Below are 14,564 nucleotides of genomic sequence, written 5' to 3'. Positions count from 1 at the left end.
CCGCTAACAGAGTCTCCTTTAGTTCAAGCGGGAGGGCCTGTGCTTTTGGCGCACAGAGGTCTGCGTTTCTGCTGTCCCCAGGAGCTGCAGTGATCAACGGACAGTCACCAATTTCTTGCTGCCCCTCCATCTAAAGGGACTGGTTCAAACACAAAGGCCTCATCCAACCATTTCCTCGCCTACCCCGTTGAACAGGCAGCAGCACAGCTCGACTGGAAGGCTCTCCCTGCTCTGGAGGGCTGGGTGCTCCTCTGAAACCTGCGTCTGTGATGGGGAGAGGTGTCAGCTTCAGCCGAGTTGCCACCAACATGCGAAAGCTGTCATAAGAGTGGGGGATCAAACAGCCTGGGGGCATGTGAGCGGGGGGAGAACTCTGAGGCCGGGCTGAATCCCACGGGGATTTGGCGATACTCAGACCACTCGGTGCCGCTCGCCTGCCCAGCCCTGCCCCACGGAGACGAAGCGCAGTGTCACTGCTACCTATGGCTGGCAGAACGCACCCCTCACAGGGTGAACTGGCCTGCGCCCAGGCAAGGCAGAATCCGTATCCTTACCTCCCTTTTCCATCTGGCCAGCCACTCGTCTCGCTTCCTCTTGCTGATGTAGTACGGGTCCCCCGCCTGGAAGGTGAGCCGCTGCATGGGCCTCTGACGCAGGCTTGACTCCCAGCCCAGCCCGCCACGCAGGCGGCCTCGGGATCCCTGCTTGCAGGCAGTGAGAGAGGAGAGACAGGCTGAAAGGGGCTGGCTTCTCTGCTCACAGCTCTGGGGACATGGGGTCTGGGGCTCGCTGGGGAAACAAGGCAGTGAGGGAGGAGCACGATTCCATTGAACAGGGGACAGAGCAGGGAAGGGACTCACCCACCCCAGGCCATGTAGTGAGTCAGCAGCAGAGCAGGGACTAGATCCCAGGCTCCTGACTCCCAGTGCCAGTGCTCAGGGCAGGGCCATATCACTGCCAGAGCGTGAGGCACCCAAATCCAGGCCAGGTTTTACCTGTGGCTACACCAGCTCAAAAGCATGCTAGCTCTGAGGCTAGAGCAGGGTGCCAGGGCCCCTGCATCCCCTCAGTCCCTCCACTGTTTCTGCGGCTCCCACTTTTCCCTCCAGAGAAAAATTAGCCTCTCCCAGGATGGGTTCTAGCAACGCAGCGGCTGGGAGGCTGAGCAGGACCGAGCTGCAGGAATTAACCTGGGAAGCGCCAGCCCAGCCCATGCCGGATGCCAGGCGGCCAGGGCTCAGCGCTCACCCCAGAGCCCGTAGCGGAACTGGCAGTCAGACCCATTCAATCCGAATTTCTCTGCCAGCCTCCTACAGGAGTGCATTCCAGAGACAGAGACGCTTAGCACTGAGACCTACTGGATACCCAGAGCCAGAGCGAAATCTACATTAGCCAGAGCCCACCGTAGACACCACTGTGTGTGTGTCTGATCTGTGCACACACACCTGCAATCATGTCCCGATATGTAGCAGAGGCTCTGGGATCAGGGCCTCACTCTGGAGCTAATGGGCTCTGGAATGAGACCCCTGGGTCTCTAGAGGGCTCTAGTGCCTGGGGCCTTCTGGGGCGATAGGGGACCCTAGTGTCCAGGCCCCCATGTGCTGACCCACGCCCTGTAGAGACCATCCATTGTGCTGCACTGGACCTAGCCAGCCTCTCATGCTCAATGCAGCAGCTTCCTGTACCCGTCTCTGATTGCCCGGGGCTTGGACATGCCCTCCCCAGACGCCAGGCTGCAGCCTGACAGGAACTTGGCCATGTGGCCAGGGGCCACTTGATTCTGCCTGTGCTCTTGCTTCTGGAGGGCAGGAGTCGCAGCTCCCAGCCTGACTTAGCTCGGTGGCTTAGGCAAGGCAGGGCAGTGGAGTCCCCAGGGTGGCAAGCCTGGCACATACTTGCCTCCATTTTCAGGGAGTCATAGTTAGCTTCTTCCTTCTCTTCTTTGCCTGCAAACACAGAACACAGAGACTGCACGTCAGCCGGGCGGGAGCTGCAGCTCAGCACACGAGGGGCTGAGCCAGATCCCAAGGGACACAAAGGCCAGTTCAGCGCAGAAAGGCCAGCTGGGCAATACCACTGCACTGGCCTCCTGGAACCCTCTGCCTCTGGGAGCATCTACCCTGGAGTCACAATTCACTGTGCCAGCCCTCAGCTACCCCACTGTGTCCCAGTGGTGGGGCCCAGTGGGTCCTTTCCCCACTGCCCCCAAGGGGGGAGTCTCCTATGCCTGCCTGACAATTCTGACTGCCTCTCCCCCGCCCGGCTCAGGGCAAGGGCTCCAGGCCCTCCTGTGCTCCTGGGAATGAGGTCTCACGGGCGCCTTCCCTGGGCCGGGCTAATGGGGGGACAACTGCTCTCCCATTATAGTCTCCAACTCCAGCGGCCTTGTCCCGCGGCACCAGGGAGTAGCGTTGCCTGGAGGCCTCGGGACGCCGCCGGGGTGGCGGTGACCCCCGGAAATGGGCACACACCGGCTAGGGGGCAGGGCAAGAAGGGAAGTGTTCACAGCACTATGCAAAGGTTTCTGGTTTCCTGTGTTATCGGTACATCTCGCTGCCTTGCAGGTACGTGCAGAGCCGCTGCTGGGAAAGCAGCTAAAAATAAAACCAACCGTTTCTGAGGCTGCGAACCCTTGACACGTTCAAAGCGACCATGTTCTGAGGCCAAACACGAGGGGGGGCTGAGTGTGAGTTACCGTGAGGGGCGAGGGGGGAGGCTCCGCCTTTTGGTAAAGGTGTGTTTAGTGGATTTTTAGGGTTCATAAATGCAAGGCTCAGATACCACTGCACTGTACTCCCACAGCTCCGCTGGGGTCCCTCGATCCTGACCCACAGCCCCCCTGAACTTCCAGCCCTGGTCTCCCCAAGCCCAGCTCTGACGCGGCCCCTCAGCCTACTCTGGCAGCCCACCCTGTCCTTCCAGTCCTGTGACCCCCCAGCCAGCTCTGCTGATTCCCCTCCAGCCCCAGAGTATCCCCCACAGTCCAGCCCTGGCCTAGCCCGGCTTTGCTGCTACACGCTCGGCCTGAGCGACACCACTGCAGCCTGGGGCGTCTCTTGGGAAAGGCAAGCCATGCACGCTGCCCTGCCCCGGCCTGGGAACTGGGCTTGGCACACAAACTCCCACTAGGGCCTGGGAGAGACACTGCCAAACGCCGGGTCCCTCGGGACTCCTCCGTTTGCCCCGGGATGGATCCTGCCAGGGAAGGCAGGGAGGCTCCTGGGTGCAGAAGAGCTCCCAGGCTGAGTGCACGCACACTGACAGAGTCGCAGTCCTGCTCGCACACTGCCACAAACGCTGACGGGGGCTGGGCCTCGCTCACAGATTCCTCAGGCTCGGGGCCCAGGTGAGGGAGGGCGTTCCACGGCCACTCCCCACAAGCTGGGCACTGCTCTAGGCAGGCCTGGAGCCCCATGGCCTGGGTCCTAGAGAGAGGGAAAGGAAGTGGGGGAGGGCTAGCTCAGTGGTTTGAGCATTGGCCTGCTAAACCCAGGGTTGTGAGTTCAATCCTTGAGAAGGCCACTTAGGGATCTGGGGCAAAAATTGGTCCTGCTAGTGAAGGCAGGGGGCTGGACTTGACTCCATGACCTTTCAGGGTCCCTTCCAGCTCTATGAGATAGGTCTCTCTCTCTCTATATATATATATATTTAAAAAGAGCTCTGCAACAAGCAGGGCAGAGGCACCTCCTCGGAGGTGGTAGTGACAGGAGAGCAGTGCTGCCCTGAGCATCTGTTCTCAGTGGGGCAGAGCCCAAACCCTGGTCCCTGATCGGCACAGCAGCAATGGGCCCTGGGCAGGGGAAGGGCTGATTCTAGGAGCTGGAATCCAGCATCTGGAGAAAAGCCTCTGCTAAGGGGCTGGGAACGCTGCTGTCTCCCGCTGGGATCAGAGTAGCTCCCCCCAGCATGCACACTCCCGCTCCTGGCCAACAGGAAATCAAAAGCCCTGGGAATGGGCTACCCCCTCTCCATAGTCCTGACCCCTTGGGTCTCTTGCATCTCTGCTCCTGCACTCGCTGCAGGAGAGACACAGCCATCTAGGGCCCAGAGGGACTGGCTCCCAGCAGTGCCGCGTTCCTGCCAGGAAGAGAGGAGCCGCTTCCGGGGCGCTGCAGGAAGAGCAGCCCCCGAGGTGTGATGGGGAGGGTGTGGGACGCAGGGCAGCAGTTACACACACTGGCAGCGTCCCAGAAGGGAGGGAAGTTGGCAGGCGATCCAAACCGCAGCAGAATGAATCCCAGCCGTCCAGCGTACACTCCCCGCGCAGCCGGCGGGAAGAGCTTGCTGGAAGATGCTATCACAGCCAGAACACAGAGACTGCTCTGATGGGGTTTGGTTAATAAAACAAGCCCTGGCCAGTCCTGTGGTTAGCTCTGAGCAGCTGCCCCATAGCCCTCGGGGCTCCAACCCCTGGAGAATCCTGCCTTTTTCTCTGTCAAGCGGGAGACACACCAAAAACATGGGTGCAGAGCCCAGCACAGAGCATGGCTGGAGGCAGTGCCCAGAGCTCTGGGCCTAACGCCGAGGGAGACGGGTCTCCTGCTGCCCCTTTGACTGGCACAGGAAAGGCACCACTGGCCTCTGACTAGCCCATATCCAGCTAACCAGGGGTTGAGAGACCATCACCAAGATGCTAAAAGAGGCATTAGGCGTAATCCAGGGAATTCCTACCGGGCGAACTGGGTTGAAACAATAATTGAAAACAGAATCACCAAGTGCCTGGAAGGTCCAGGTCTGAGGGGGTCTAACCAGCATGGATTCTGCGAAGGAAAGGTGTCTCTCTGATCTCTTACAATGATTTACACATGACAATGAAGTAGTGGCTAAAGAAGAAGCGACAGCAAGGAGAGAGACCTGGGTGTGTGGGTCCATCACAGGATGACTATGAGCCACCAATGTGAGGTGTCTGTGAAAAAGGCACATGCGCTCCTAGGCTGGATCAGCAGAGGCATTTCCAGCAGAGCTAGGGAAGTATTAACGCCATTGCACACGGCACTGGGAAGTCCTCGTTTGGAATCCTGGGGACGGTTCTGGACACCCATGTTCAAGAAAGATGAACTTACACTGGAACAGCTGCAGAGAAGAGCTGCTAGGATGATCAGGGGAATGCAGGGCCTACAGTGCCCCCTACCCCACCCAAGGGCCCCCCCACACTTTGCCTGCTGGAGCCAGAGTAGCCCAAGATCCCCACTGGACCCTGAACCGCCTGCTAGCCGAAGCCACTGGCCAGGCCGAGCCACCCTGGGCTGCTGCCTGGCCCTAGTCAAGCCCCTGTGAGCTTCAGGGGAGAGGCGGACCAATGGCGGGGCCTCAGGGCGGAGTGCTGGCGGGGCCACGGCCTGGGTTTTGGGAGGCTTAGCTCCCCTGGCCTATTACACCACCGCCCAGGAGGGCCTGTCCTCTGAGAGGAGCCTGGCACAGCCTGGCTTGTTCAGTCCAGCAGAAGGCGGCGGGGAGGGAGGGATCTCACTGCACGCCATGAACGCAGTAGGGGGCACACCCCAGGGAGGGGAAGAGCTACTGACGCTATAGGACAATGCTGACACAAGAACAAATGGGGCTAAACTGGTCAGGAACAAATTCCAGCTGGAAATTAGGTGGTTTCTAGCCATCAGAGGGGTGAGCAGGAGTCCTGGGGGCAAACAGCGTAACTAGTCTGAAGAGCGAGCTGGGCCCGTTTCTGAGTGTGATTATAGGATGGCGTTGTTTGTGGTGGAAGGGGGCAGGGCTGTGTTATTCCTAAAGCTCATGCTTCAGGGTGTCAACCCGGCAGGGGTCAGGAATGGATTTTCTGCTCCCTGCTGTATTCGGGGTTTGTTCTGGTGTTTTATCTCCATCCTCTGATGCATCAGGGATGGCTGTGGCTGGAGATGGACACAGGGCTCTGAGCGTTCTCTCTCTCAGGTGCTTGGCTGGCTGGTTCTTGATCACACGCTCAGGGTCTAGCTGATTGCCATATGCGGGGTCGGGAAGGAATTCTTCCCCAGAGCAGATTGGCAGAGACCTTGGGGTTTTTTTGCCTCCCTCTGCAGCGTGTGGGTGCAGGTCACTGGCCAGGCTTAGCTGGGTGTCTCTCACCCTATTCCCTTGCCATGGTGGAGGCCGCAGGCACTAGTGCACCTGGCTCCCTCCTAGTCTCTCCCAGTGGCACGTAACAGCCTCGTCTCCTGTGGGCTGCAGCCCTTTGGTGGAACACGGTTGCTGGGTTAGTGTGTGGAGGCTGGGTGGTATTCCTGGCCTGTGCTATACAGGAGGTCAGACTGCGTGGTCAGGTGGCCCCTTCTGGCCTTAAACACTATGACTGGACTGTCAAAAGGCCTTTGACAAGGGCCAGCACATGAAGCTAAGTTGTTATGGGGTGAGAGGCAAAGTATTGACGTTTATGGCCAGGACGCACCCTGCTTCCCTGCAATGGCACTTTAGAGCCAGCAATCCGGAGGCACAGCGTGCCAGGCAGCTGGAGAAACTGCAGTGCTACGATTTCACACTCACATACAGGCCAGGCCCTAAGCAGGGTCTTGATGGCCTTGGTGGGAGGCTGATGGCAAACACTGCCCCACGCAGGAGAGCAAGGCGTGAGTTCCCCAGGAGAATGGGTGTGCCTCTCTTCCCCTAATTTGCAGAAGCGCCCATGTCCCCGGTTCATCCACTGGAACAACGGAGGGAAGGGGGTTGCAGGAATGGACCCAAAAGCAATTAAAGACATCCCAGAGAGAGGATGCTGGTATCAGGAGAGCCTGTGACTGGAAAATCAACTGGCAAATGCAGCCATCCTGGAACGTGGTGTTCCCTCACAACACCATCGGTCTTCACTGCAGAGGACATGGGGGAGATCTCCACACATTCTTTTTAGGTAACAAATCTGAGAAACTGTCCCAGATTGAGGTGTCATTAGAGGAGGTTTTGGAACAAATTGATAAACTAAACAGTAATAGGTCACCAGCACCAGGTGGCATCACCCAAGAGGTCTGAAGGAACTCAAATGTGAAATTGCAGAACTCCTAACTGTGGCACATAACCTATTGCTTAAATCAGCCTTAGTACCAACTGACCGGAGGACAGCTGATTTAACACCAATTTTTAATAAAAGCTTCAGAGGCGATCCTGGCAATTACAGGCCGGTAAGCCTAACTTCAGCACCAGACAAACCTGCTGAAACTACAGTAAAGCACAGAATTATCACATACATGAAAACAACATGTTGGGGAAGAGTCAATATGGTTTTTGTAAAGGGAAATCCTGCCTCACCAATCTATTAGAATTCTCTGAGGGGGTCAACAAGCATGTGGACAAGGGGGGGGGGGATCCAGTGGATATAACGCACTTAGATTTTCAGAAAGCCTTTGACAAGGTCCCTCACCAAAGGCTCTTGAGCAAAATAAGCTGTCATGGGATAAGAGGGAAGGTTCTCTCATGGGTCAGTAACTGGTTAAAAGACAGGAAACAAAGGGCAGGAATAAATGCTCAGTTTTCAGAATGGAGAGAGGTAAATAGTGGTGTCCCCAGGGCTCTGTACTGGGCCCAGTGCTGTTCAACACATTCGTAAATGATCTGGAAAAGGGGTCAACACCGAGGTGGCAAAATTTACAGATGATACAAAATTGCTCAAGATAGTTAAGTCCAAACCAGACTGTGAAGAGCTACTGTTCATTTTGATGTGACGCTACGGTGTTCTGCTCTCTGAGAGAATGTCTGTATGCAGAGAAGGGATTAGGAGCATCTTTTTTCCCTGCCTTATAACACAAGAGTGAGGGTACAGTACAGACCAGAAGCAGGGACCCCAGGGCAGCAGAGGCAGCTCAGAGCCTGCTAGAGCAGTTAACAAGCCATGGAAGGGAAGGGGAGCAGGGAGCAGGGAGGAGCCTGCTCAGTGACACGGGCTAGGGACGAGCACAAGGCTTCCCCTTCCCAGCCACGGCACAAGGAGGGCAGCCTGGGAAAGGGGCAGCCAGGCCTCGCCTGTTGCCCCACTTTCCCCACCGAGCAGAGCAGCTCAGCCCACCAGGGTTTACGGGCTCCTGAGGCTACAACCTGACGTGCGGCTCCATGAAGCCTTGGCTGCTCCCTCCCCACCTCTGCAGGGGAAGCACTGATTGGGGGGGAATCCCGAGCCCCTCACCGGGACCCAGGGACCAGAGCCTGCTCTCCCCACCTCCATCCCCAGGATCACTGGAGTGCGAGCGCTGGCTGACCCCCTTTGCTTGTATTTGCAGCCATCTCCCTGCCCCAAGCTCCAGGGGCAGGCACTGTGCCCCCATGTGTCTGTGCAGTGCCCGCAGCCTGCCTGACGCTGACCCCCACCCCGGATTATTCAGGTGCAGTTGGCCTCCTGTCGTGTGGGGGCCTTGTGCCAAGGGTGCAGCAGCCCGTCTCTCTGGCCTGCCAGGACTGAGCTTATTTCCAGACCCCGAAACCTCTGCTGGTCCAATACCAAGGCCTTGCTGCTGGCGAGGAAACTGCAATCCTGGCTCTTCCTGCCCCTGCAGAGCATTGGGGCCGACTCCTGACGGATCCTGGTTTCTGCATCCCTGCTGGGGGTCCTCCACTCCGCCCCGCAGCGTGGACTCTCCTTGAGCCACACCTCTACTGCATTACAGGCCAGGGAGAGCCTGGAGCAGGGATCCCCGTTTTCCGTGATAAAAACCCAAAATTCTCTGATAAAACCAACAAAAATTGGCGTTTTTCCACAATGAAAATGAAACACTGAAGTTAACTTCTCTAGCCGCAACATACGCAGGTGTCAGCTGAACACAATGTTCAACGCCTACCAATCATTACAATACAATACAATTCATAGCATTGCTATTTGTAGTTCTTACATACACCAAATACTTCCCGGTCTGTATTCTATACAGCAGAACCCCGTTTAGCCGAGCCACCACTATCTGGTTCTCCGTATTGACTGAACTCCCAGCTGCCTGGGCCTGACAGCAGCAGAGGCTGGGGTGCTCAGTCCCAGCCATGTAGGGCTGGCTGCCTGAGCCCCACCACATCGGAAAATAAGGGCCAGAAAGATCTTTGCCAGTTCTCCTGATTACCCCCATTTCTTGTGATGCGATCTGGCCCCAGTCCCCATGAGATCGGGGTTCCCCGTACAGGGGGTTATTTTTTCACAAAATGTAAAAACTAAAGATTTGCTGTAAAAATGCGAATTCCACGTTTTTCCGCAGCAAACAGATTTCTAGGATCCCTGGCCATGCATGCCAGGAGCAGGGAGCCCCTGGCTGGGTTAACAGCACCCCGTACTGGGCCAGGGAAGGCAACGATTCGCTAGGGCTTGGGCCGCAGTCTGACAAAGGGGTTCTAGTCCCCCATTAGCCCCACACGGAGCTCTGCACAGGCACCTCATAAAAGCTACAACCCCCAGCGCACACACACACACGCGCGCGCGCACACACACACACACACCCCGCCTCTTAGCTGAAAGCAGCCGCACGCCAGTAGCAGAGGCACCACTGAAAGTGGAGCTGGGCAAAGGGAGCCCTAACTACAGGCCTGGCACCTCTACCATGTCATGCCCTGCACAGCCCAGTACTGCCCAGCAAGGGGAACACCCTCTTCTGACACCCTTTAACCACGGAAACAATTTCCCCAGGGCCATGAGGGATGCTCCCTCCCTGGCCATTCGAAAGCCCTAATGGATCTGCTCTGGGTAATTATTGTAGGGCAGGTGTCTGGTCAGTGCTAGGCAGGAGGTCAGGCCAGTTGATCACTGTGGTCCCTTCCGGCCTGGGGATCTGGGAACAGCCAAAGGCAGGATCCAGGCTAGCTGGGCCCGGGCTGGGAATTAAGGCAGTTCTGCCGGGGAGCATTAACAACCAGGATAATGATTAGTGAGAACTAGCACAAATGCAGCAAGCTCGCAGGGCAGCCGCTGGGAGCCTAGCTCGGCGCAGCTCTGCCAACTCCCCTTTGGCCATAAAGCCACGTCAGATTGCACCAGGCTAGGCCAGGGCAACCTCAGACATCCCAGCCCAACCAGCAGGGCCCAGGAGGAGAGAAGCCAGACGCTCTCCCAGCGGGGAGCCCAGTGTGACCCATCTCGCGGCTAAGACATCCCCTGGGCAGAGAGGGAAAGGGGCTCACTACTGGGAGCTGGCTGCTTCCTAAGGGGTTTAGGAGCTGGCTGGGGAACACAAGCCACAGAAGGCAGAGCCGTGGCTGGTGCTGGGAGAGGGCAGGAGGTGGGATACTGGGGGCACATCTGATCTTCCTCTCACTCCTGATGCCTCTGCAGACAAACTTGCCCAACGAGTGCAGGAGCTTTCTTGGCTCACGGGACAAGAAGCCTGTGTGTGTGACCGAGCTGGGCAAGCTGGTCTCCACAGGAACTGGCCCCTCCTAGAAACCCGCAGTGCTACATGGGCCCTGCAGGGCACCGCAGATCTGAGAGATTGCAGCCAGTGACTGAGCACACCGGAGCCTCAGAAGAGCAGCAGGGAGCTGCACTGCAAGAAAACACTCTGCAGGTCTCTCTCCCACAGAGAAACCACGGGCTAGACACAGACCCAACAGTCCAGCCCCACCCATTCGACTGCCTGGCACCCACATCTGGCGCCTCACTTCACCAGCCAATCACAGCAACGGAAGCCTCAGGGGCAGCACTGCAGAAAAGACGGTTACTCACCTTTGTAACTGTTGTTCTTCGACATGTGTTGCTCATATCCATTCCAATTAGGTGCGTGCGCCGCGTGCACGTTAGTTGGAAGATTTTTACCCTAGCAACACTCGGTGGGTCGGCTGGGTGCCCCCTGGAGTGGCACCGCTATGGTGCCGGATATATACCCCTGCCGACCCATCCGCCCCTCAGTTCCTTCTTGCCGGCTACTCCGACAGAGGGGAAGGAGGGCGGGTTTGGAATGGATATGAGCAACACATCTCGAAGAACAACAGTTACAAAGGTGAGTAACCGTCTTTTCTTCTTCAAGTGCTTGCTCATATCGATTCCAATTAGGTGATTCCCAAGCCTTACCTAGGCAGTGGGGTCGGAGTGAGATGTTGCAGAATGCAAAACTGCTGAGCCAAAGGCTGCATCATCTCTGGACTGTTGGACCAGTGCATACTGTGAGGCAAAGGTGTGGACCGAGGACCAGGTAGCTGCGTGACATATCTCCTGGATGGGAACGTGAGCCAGGAAGGCAGCAGAAGCAGCCCGAGCCCTGGTGGAATGTGCAGTGAGCTGGCTCGATGGAACATGGGCCAAGTCATAGCAGTTGCAGACGCACGACGTCACCCAAGAAGAAATCCCCTGCGAGGAGACAGGTAGGCCCTTCATTTGGTCTGCCACTGCGACGAAGAGTTGGGGTGTTTTACGAAAGGGCTTTGTCCGCTCGATATAAAATGCGCCCTACAGACGTCTAGGGAGTGCAATTGTTGCTCCCTTCGCGATGAGTGTGGCTTTGGGAAGAAGACCGGAAGGAAGATATCCTGGTTGATATGAAAGGCCGACACCACCTTAGGGAGGAAGGCCAGATGTGGCCGCAACTGCACCTTGTCCTTGTGAAACACAGTACACGGTGGGTCCACCGTGAGAGCCCGAAGCTCAGAGACTCGTCTGGCCAATGTAATGGCTACGAGGAAAGCTGTCTTCCAGGACAGGTATAGCAGCGAGCAGGTTGCCAGCGGCTCAAATGGGGCAGTCATAAGTCTGGTTAGAACCAGGTTGAGGTCCCAGGTTTGGGCGAGACGGCAAACTTGGGGGTATAAGCGCTCCAAGCCCTTGAGGAACCTGGAAACCATAGGGTGCGAGAAAACGGAGCGGCCACTCTCCCCTGGGTGGAAGGTAGAGATGGCTGCCAAGTGCATCCTCAGTGATGACACCGCCAGGCCCTGCTGTTTGAGAGACCACAGGTAGTCCAAGATGGAATGGATCGGGATCTCGGGAGTAACATTGTGCGTTTCGCACCAGCAGGAGAAACGCTTCCACTTGGCCAGATACGTTAACCGAGTGGAAGGTTTCCTATTACCCAGGAGAACCTGTTGTACCGAGGCAGAGCAACGTAACTCGGATTGGTTTAGCCACGCAGCAGCCATGCTGTGAGGTGCAGGGATTGCAGGTCTGGCTGGTGAAGTCTGCCATGATCCTGCGTTATGAGGTCTGGGCGAAGAGGCAGGGGAATCGGGTTGGCTATCGACAGGTCTAGCAACATGGTGTACCAGTGCTACCTGGGCCACGCTGGAGCGATCATGATCAGGTGCGCTCTGTCCCTGCGGAGTTTTAGCAGGACCCTGTGAACCAGCGGGAACGGTGGGAAAGCGTACAGCAGCTGGCTCGTCCACGACATCAGAAAAGCATCCGAGATCGAGCCCGGGGAGAGGCCTTGGAATGAGCAGAACGTCTGGCACTTCCTGTTCTCGCGAGAAGCGAAGAGGTCTATGTGGGGAAAGCCCCACTTCCGGAAAACGGAATGGATAATGTCCGGACGAATCAACCACTGTGAGACAGGAAGGATCTGCTGAGGCGATCCGCCAGAGTATTCCGGACCCCTGGGAGAAAGGATGCTATCGATTGGGCTATGCAGAAGTCCCAGAGCTGGATGGCTTCCTGGCAAAGAGGGGAGGACCGTGCTCCTCCCTGCTTGTTTATGTAATACATGGGCGTTGTGTTGTCTGTGAACACTGAGACACAACGGCCATGTAGGTGCTGCTGAAACGCCTGGCACGCAAGGCAGACTGCTCTCAGCTCTCGGACATTGACGTGCAAGGCCAGCTCTTGAGCTGACCAAAGGCCCTGAGTGCGAAACTGACCAAGGTGAGCACCCCAGCCGAGAGACGAGGCGTCCGTCATCAGGGACGCAGAGGGGTGAGGTGGATGGAATGGCATCCCTGCACACACCAGGGAGGGCGTCGACCACCAGTCAAGGGAGCCTAGGATGCTCGGGGGGGGATCGTGACGATCATGTCTATGCTGTCTCTGCTCGGGTGGTATACCGAGGTGAGCCACGATTGGAGTGGACGGAGGCGAAGCCTGGCATGTTTGGTTTCGAACGTGCAGGCAGCCGTGTGACCCAGGAGACCTAGGCAAGTGCGAGCCGAAGTTGTCGAGAAGTTCCGTAGACCTTGTATAATTGTTGCCATTGCCTGAAACCAAGGCTGAGGTAAGCAGGCTCTGGCGAGATTGGAGTCCAGGATGGCCCCAATGAAGTCTATTCTCTGTGTGGGAATCAGAGTGGATTTCTCTATATTGATCATCAGGCCTAGACGCAGGAATAGGTCCTTGACAATGCCCACATGACGGGTAACTTGGGCCTCGGAGGTCCCTCGAATTAGCCAATCGTCTAGATATGGAAAAACGTGTATCCAATGGCGGCGGAGGGAGGCAGCAACTACAGCCATGCACTTTGTGAATACTCTTGGGGCTGTAGAGAGGCCAAACGGAAGGACCGTAAACTGGAAATGTTGACGGTTGGCCACAAACCGGAGGTACCTTCTGTGTGGAGGATAAATGGCAACGTGAAAATACACGTCCTTCATATCGAGGCGTTATACCAGTCTCCGGGATCCAAGGATGGGATGATGGTCCCCAGGGATATCATGCGGAACTTCAGCTTTATCATGAACTTGTTGAGTTCCCGCAGGTCTAGGATAGGTCTGAGACCTCCCTTCGCCTTGGGAATTAGGAAATAGCGGGAGTAGAACCCCTTGCCCCTTTCGTCCTTTGGTACCTCCTCTATAGCTCCGATGGCGAGGAGCATCCGCACCTCTTGCAAGAGGAATTGCTCATGAGAGGGGTCCCTGAAGAGGGACGAGGATGGAGGGTGGGAGGTGAGGGGCGAAATAAACTGGAGGCGGTACCCAAGTTCCACCATGCGTAGGACCCAATGATCTGAGGTTAGATGGAACCACACATGGAGGAGAAAGGAGAGGTGGGTGTAAAAGGGAGGGAACGGATCCTGGGTAATAACTGGTACGCCGTCCTCGGGCGTGCCCTCAAAAGTTTGGCTTTGGCCCCGCTGGTGGTTTAGAGGGACCCTGATTTTGGCCCCCTTGGGGCCCTGACTGACGCCTACGACCGCCTCGGCCACGCCTCCTGCCAAAGTCCTGTCTTTGTCTAGGCGCAGGGTAAGGGCGGTGAGGCTGGGGACGGAAAGGCCGGCGCTGAGTCACCGGCGTGTGCATGCCAAGAGAATGCAAAGTGACCCTGCTGTCCTTTAGGCTTTGCAGCCTAGGGTCAGTTTTTTCAGAGAACAGGCCTTTGCCATCGAAGGGCAAGTCCTGTATAGTATGCTGCAGCTCCAGGGGAAGGCCCGACACCTGGAGCCATGAAATGCACCTCATGGCAACACCCGAGGCCAGAGTCCTGGCAGCGGAGTCAGCTGCATCCAATGAGGCCTGGAGGGAAGTTCTCGCCACTTTCTTTCCTTCTTCCAGGAGGGCAGCAAACTCCTGACGGGAGTCCTGAGGGACCAACTCCGTAAATTTGCCCACTGCCGCCCAGGTGTTGTAATTGTAGTGGCTAAGCAGGGCTTGCTGGTTTGCTATGCAGAGTTGCAGGGCCCCTGCCGAGTACACTTTACGGCCCAGTAAGTCCATTCGCCTAGCCTCCTTCGATTTAGGGGCTGGTG

General features: G+C 57.0%; 1 protein-coding gene across 6 annotated transcripts in view; it reads right to left on the bottom strand.

The window, feature by feature from the left end:
• Positions 1 to 14,564, bottom strand: part of DNMT3A (DNA methyltransferase 3 alpha) — a 232,036-nt gene that overhangs the window by 110,320 nt on the left and 107,152 nt on the right. For all 6 annotated transcript variants that reach the window (XM_039528527.1, XM_039528526.1, XM_039528529.1 and 3 more), the window contains 2 exons: positions 1,900 to 1,946; positions 555 to 701 (listed from right to left, as the gene is read on the bottom strand). In XM_039528527.1, coding sequence (XP_039384461.1) covers positions 555 to 701; positions 1,900 to 1,946 — 194 coding nt within the window. The remainder of the gene's footprint in view (positions 1 to 554; positions 702 to 1,899; positions 1,947 to 14,564) is intronic.

Source organism: Mauremys reevesii, linkage group 3, assembly GCF_016161935.1.
Source record: "Mauremys reevesii isolate NIE-2019 linkage group 3, ASM1616193v1, whole genome shotgun sequence".
Lineage (NCBI taxonomy): Eukaryota > Metazoa > Chordata > Testudines > Geoemydidae > Mauremys > Mauremys reevesii.
This window is presented reverse-complemented; position numbering and strand designations above follow the sequence as displayed.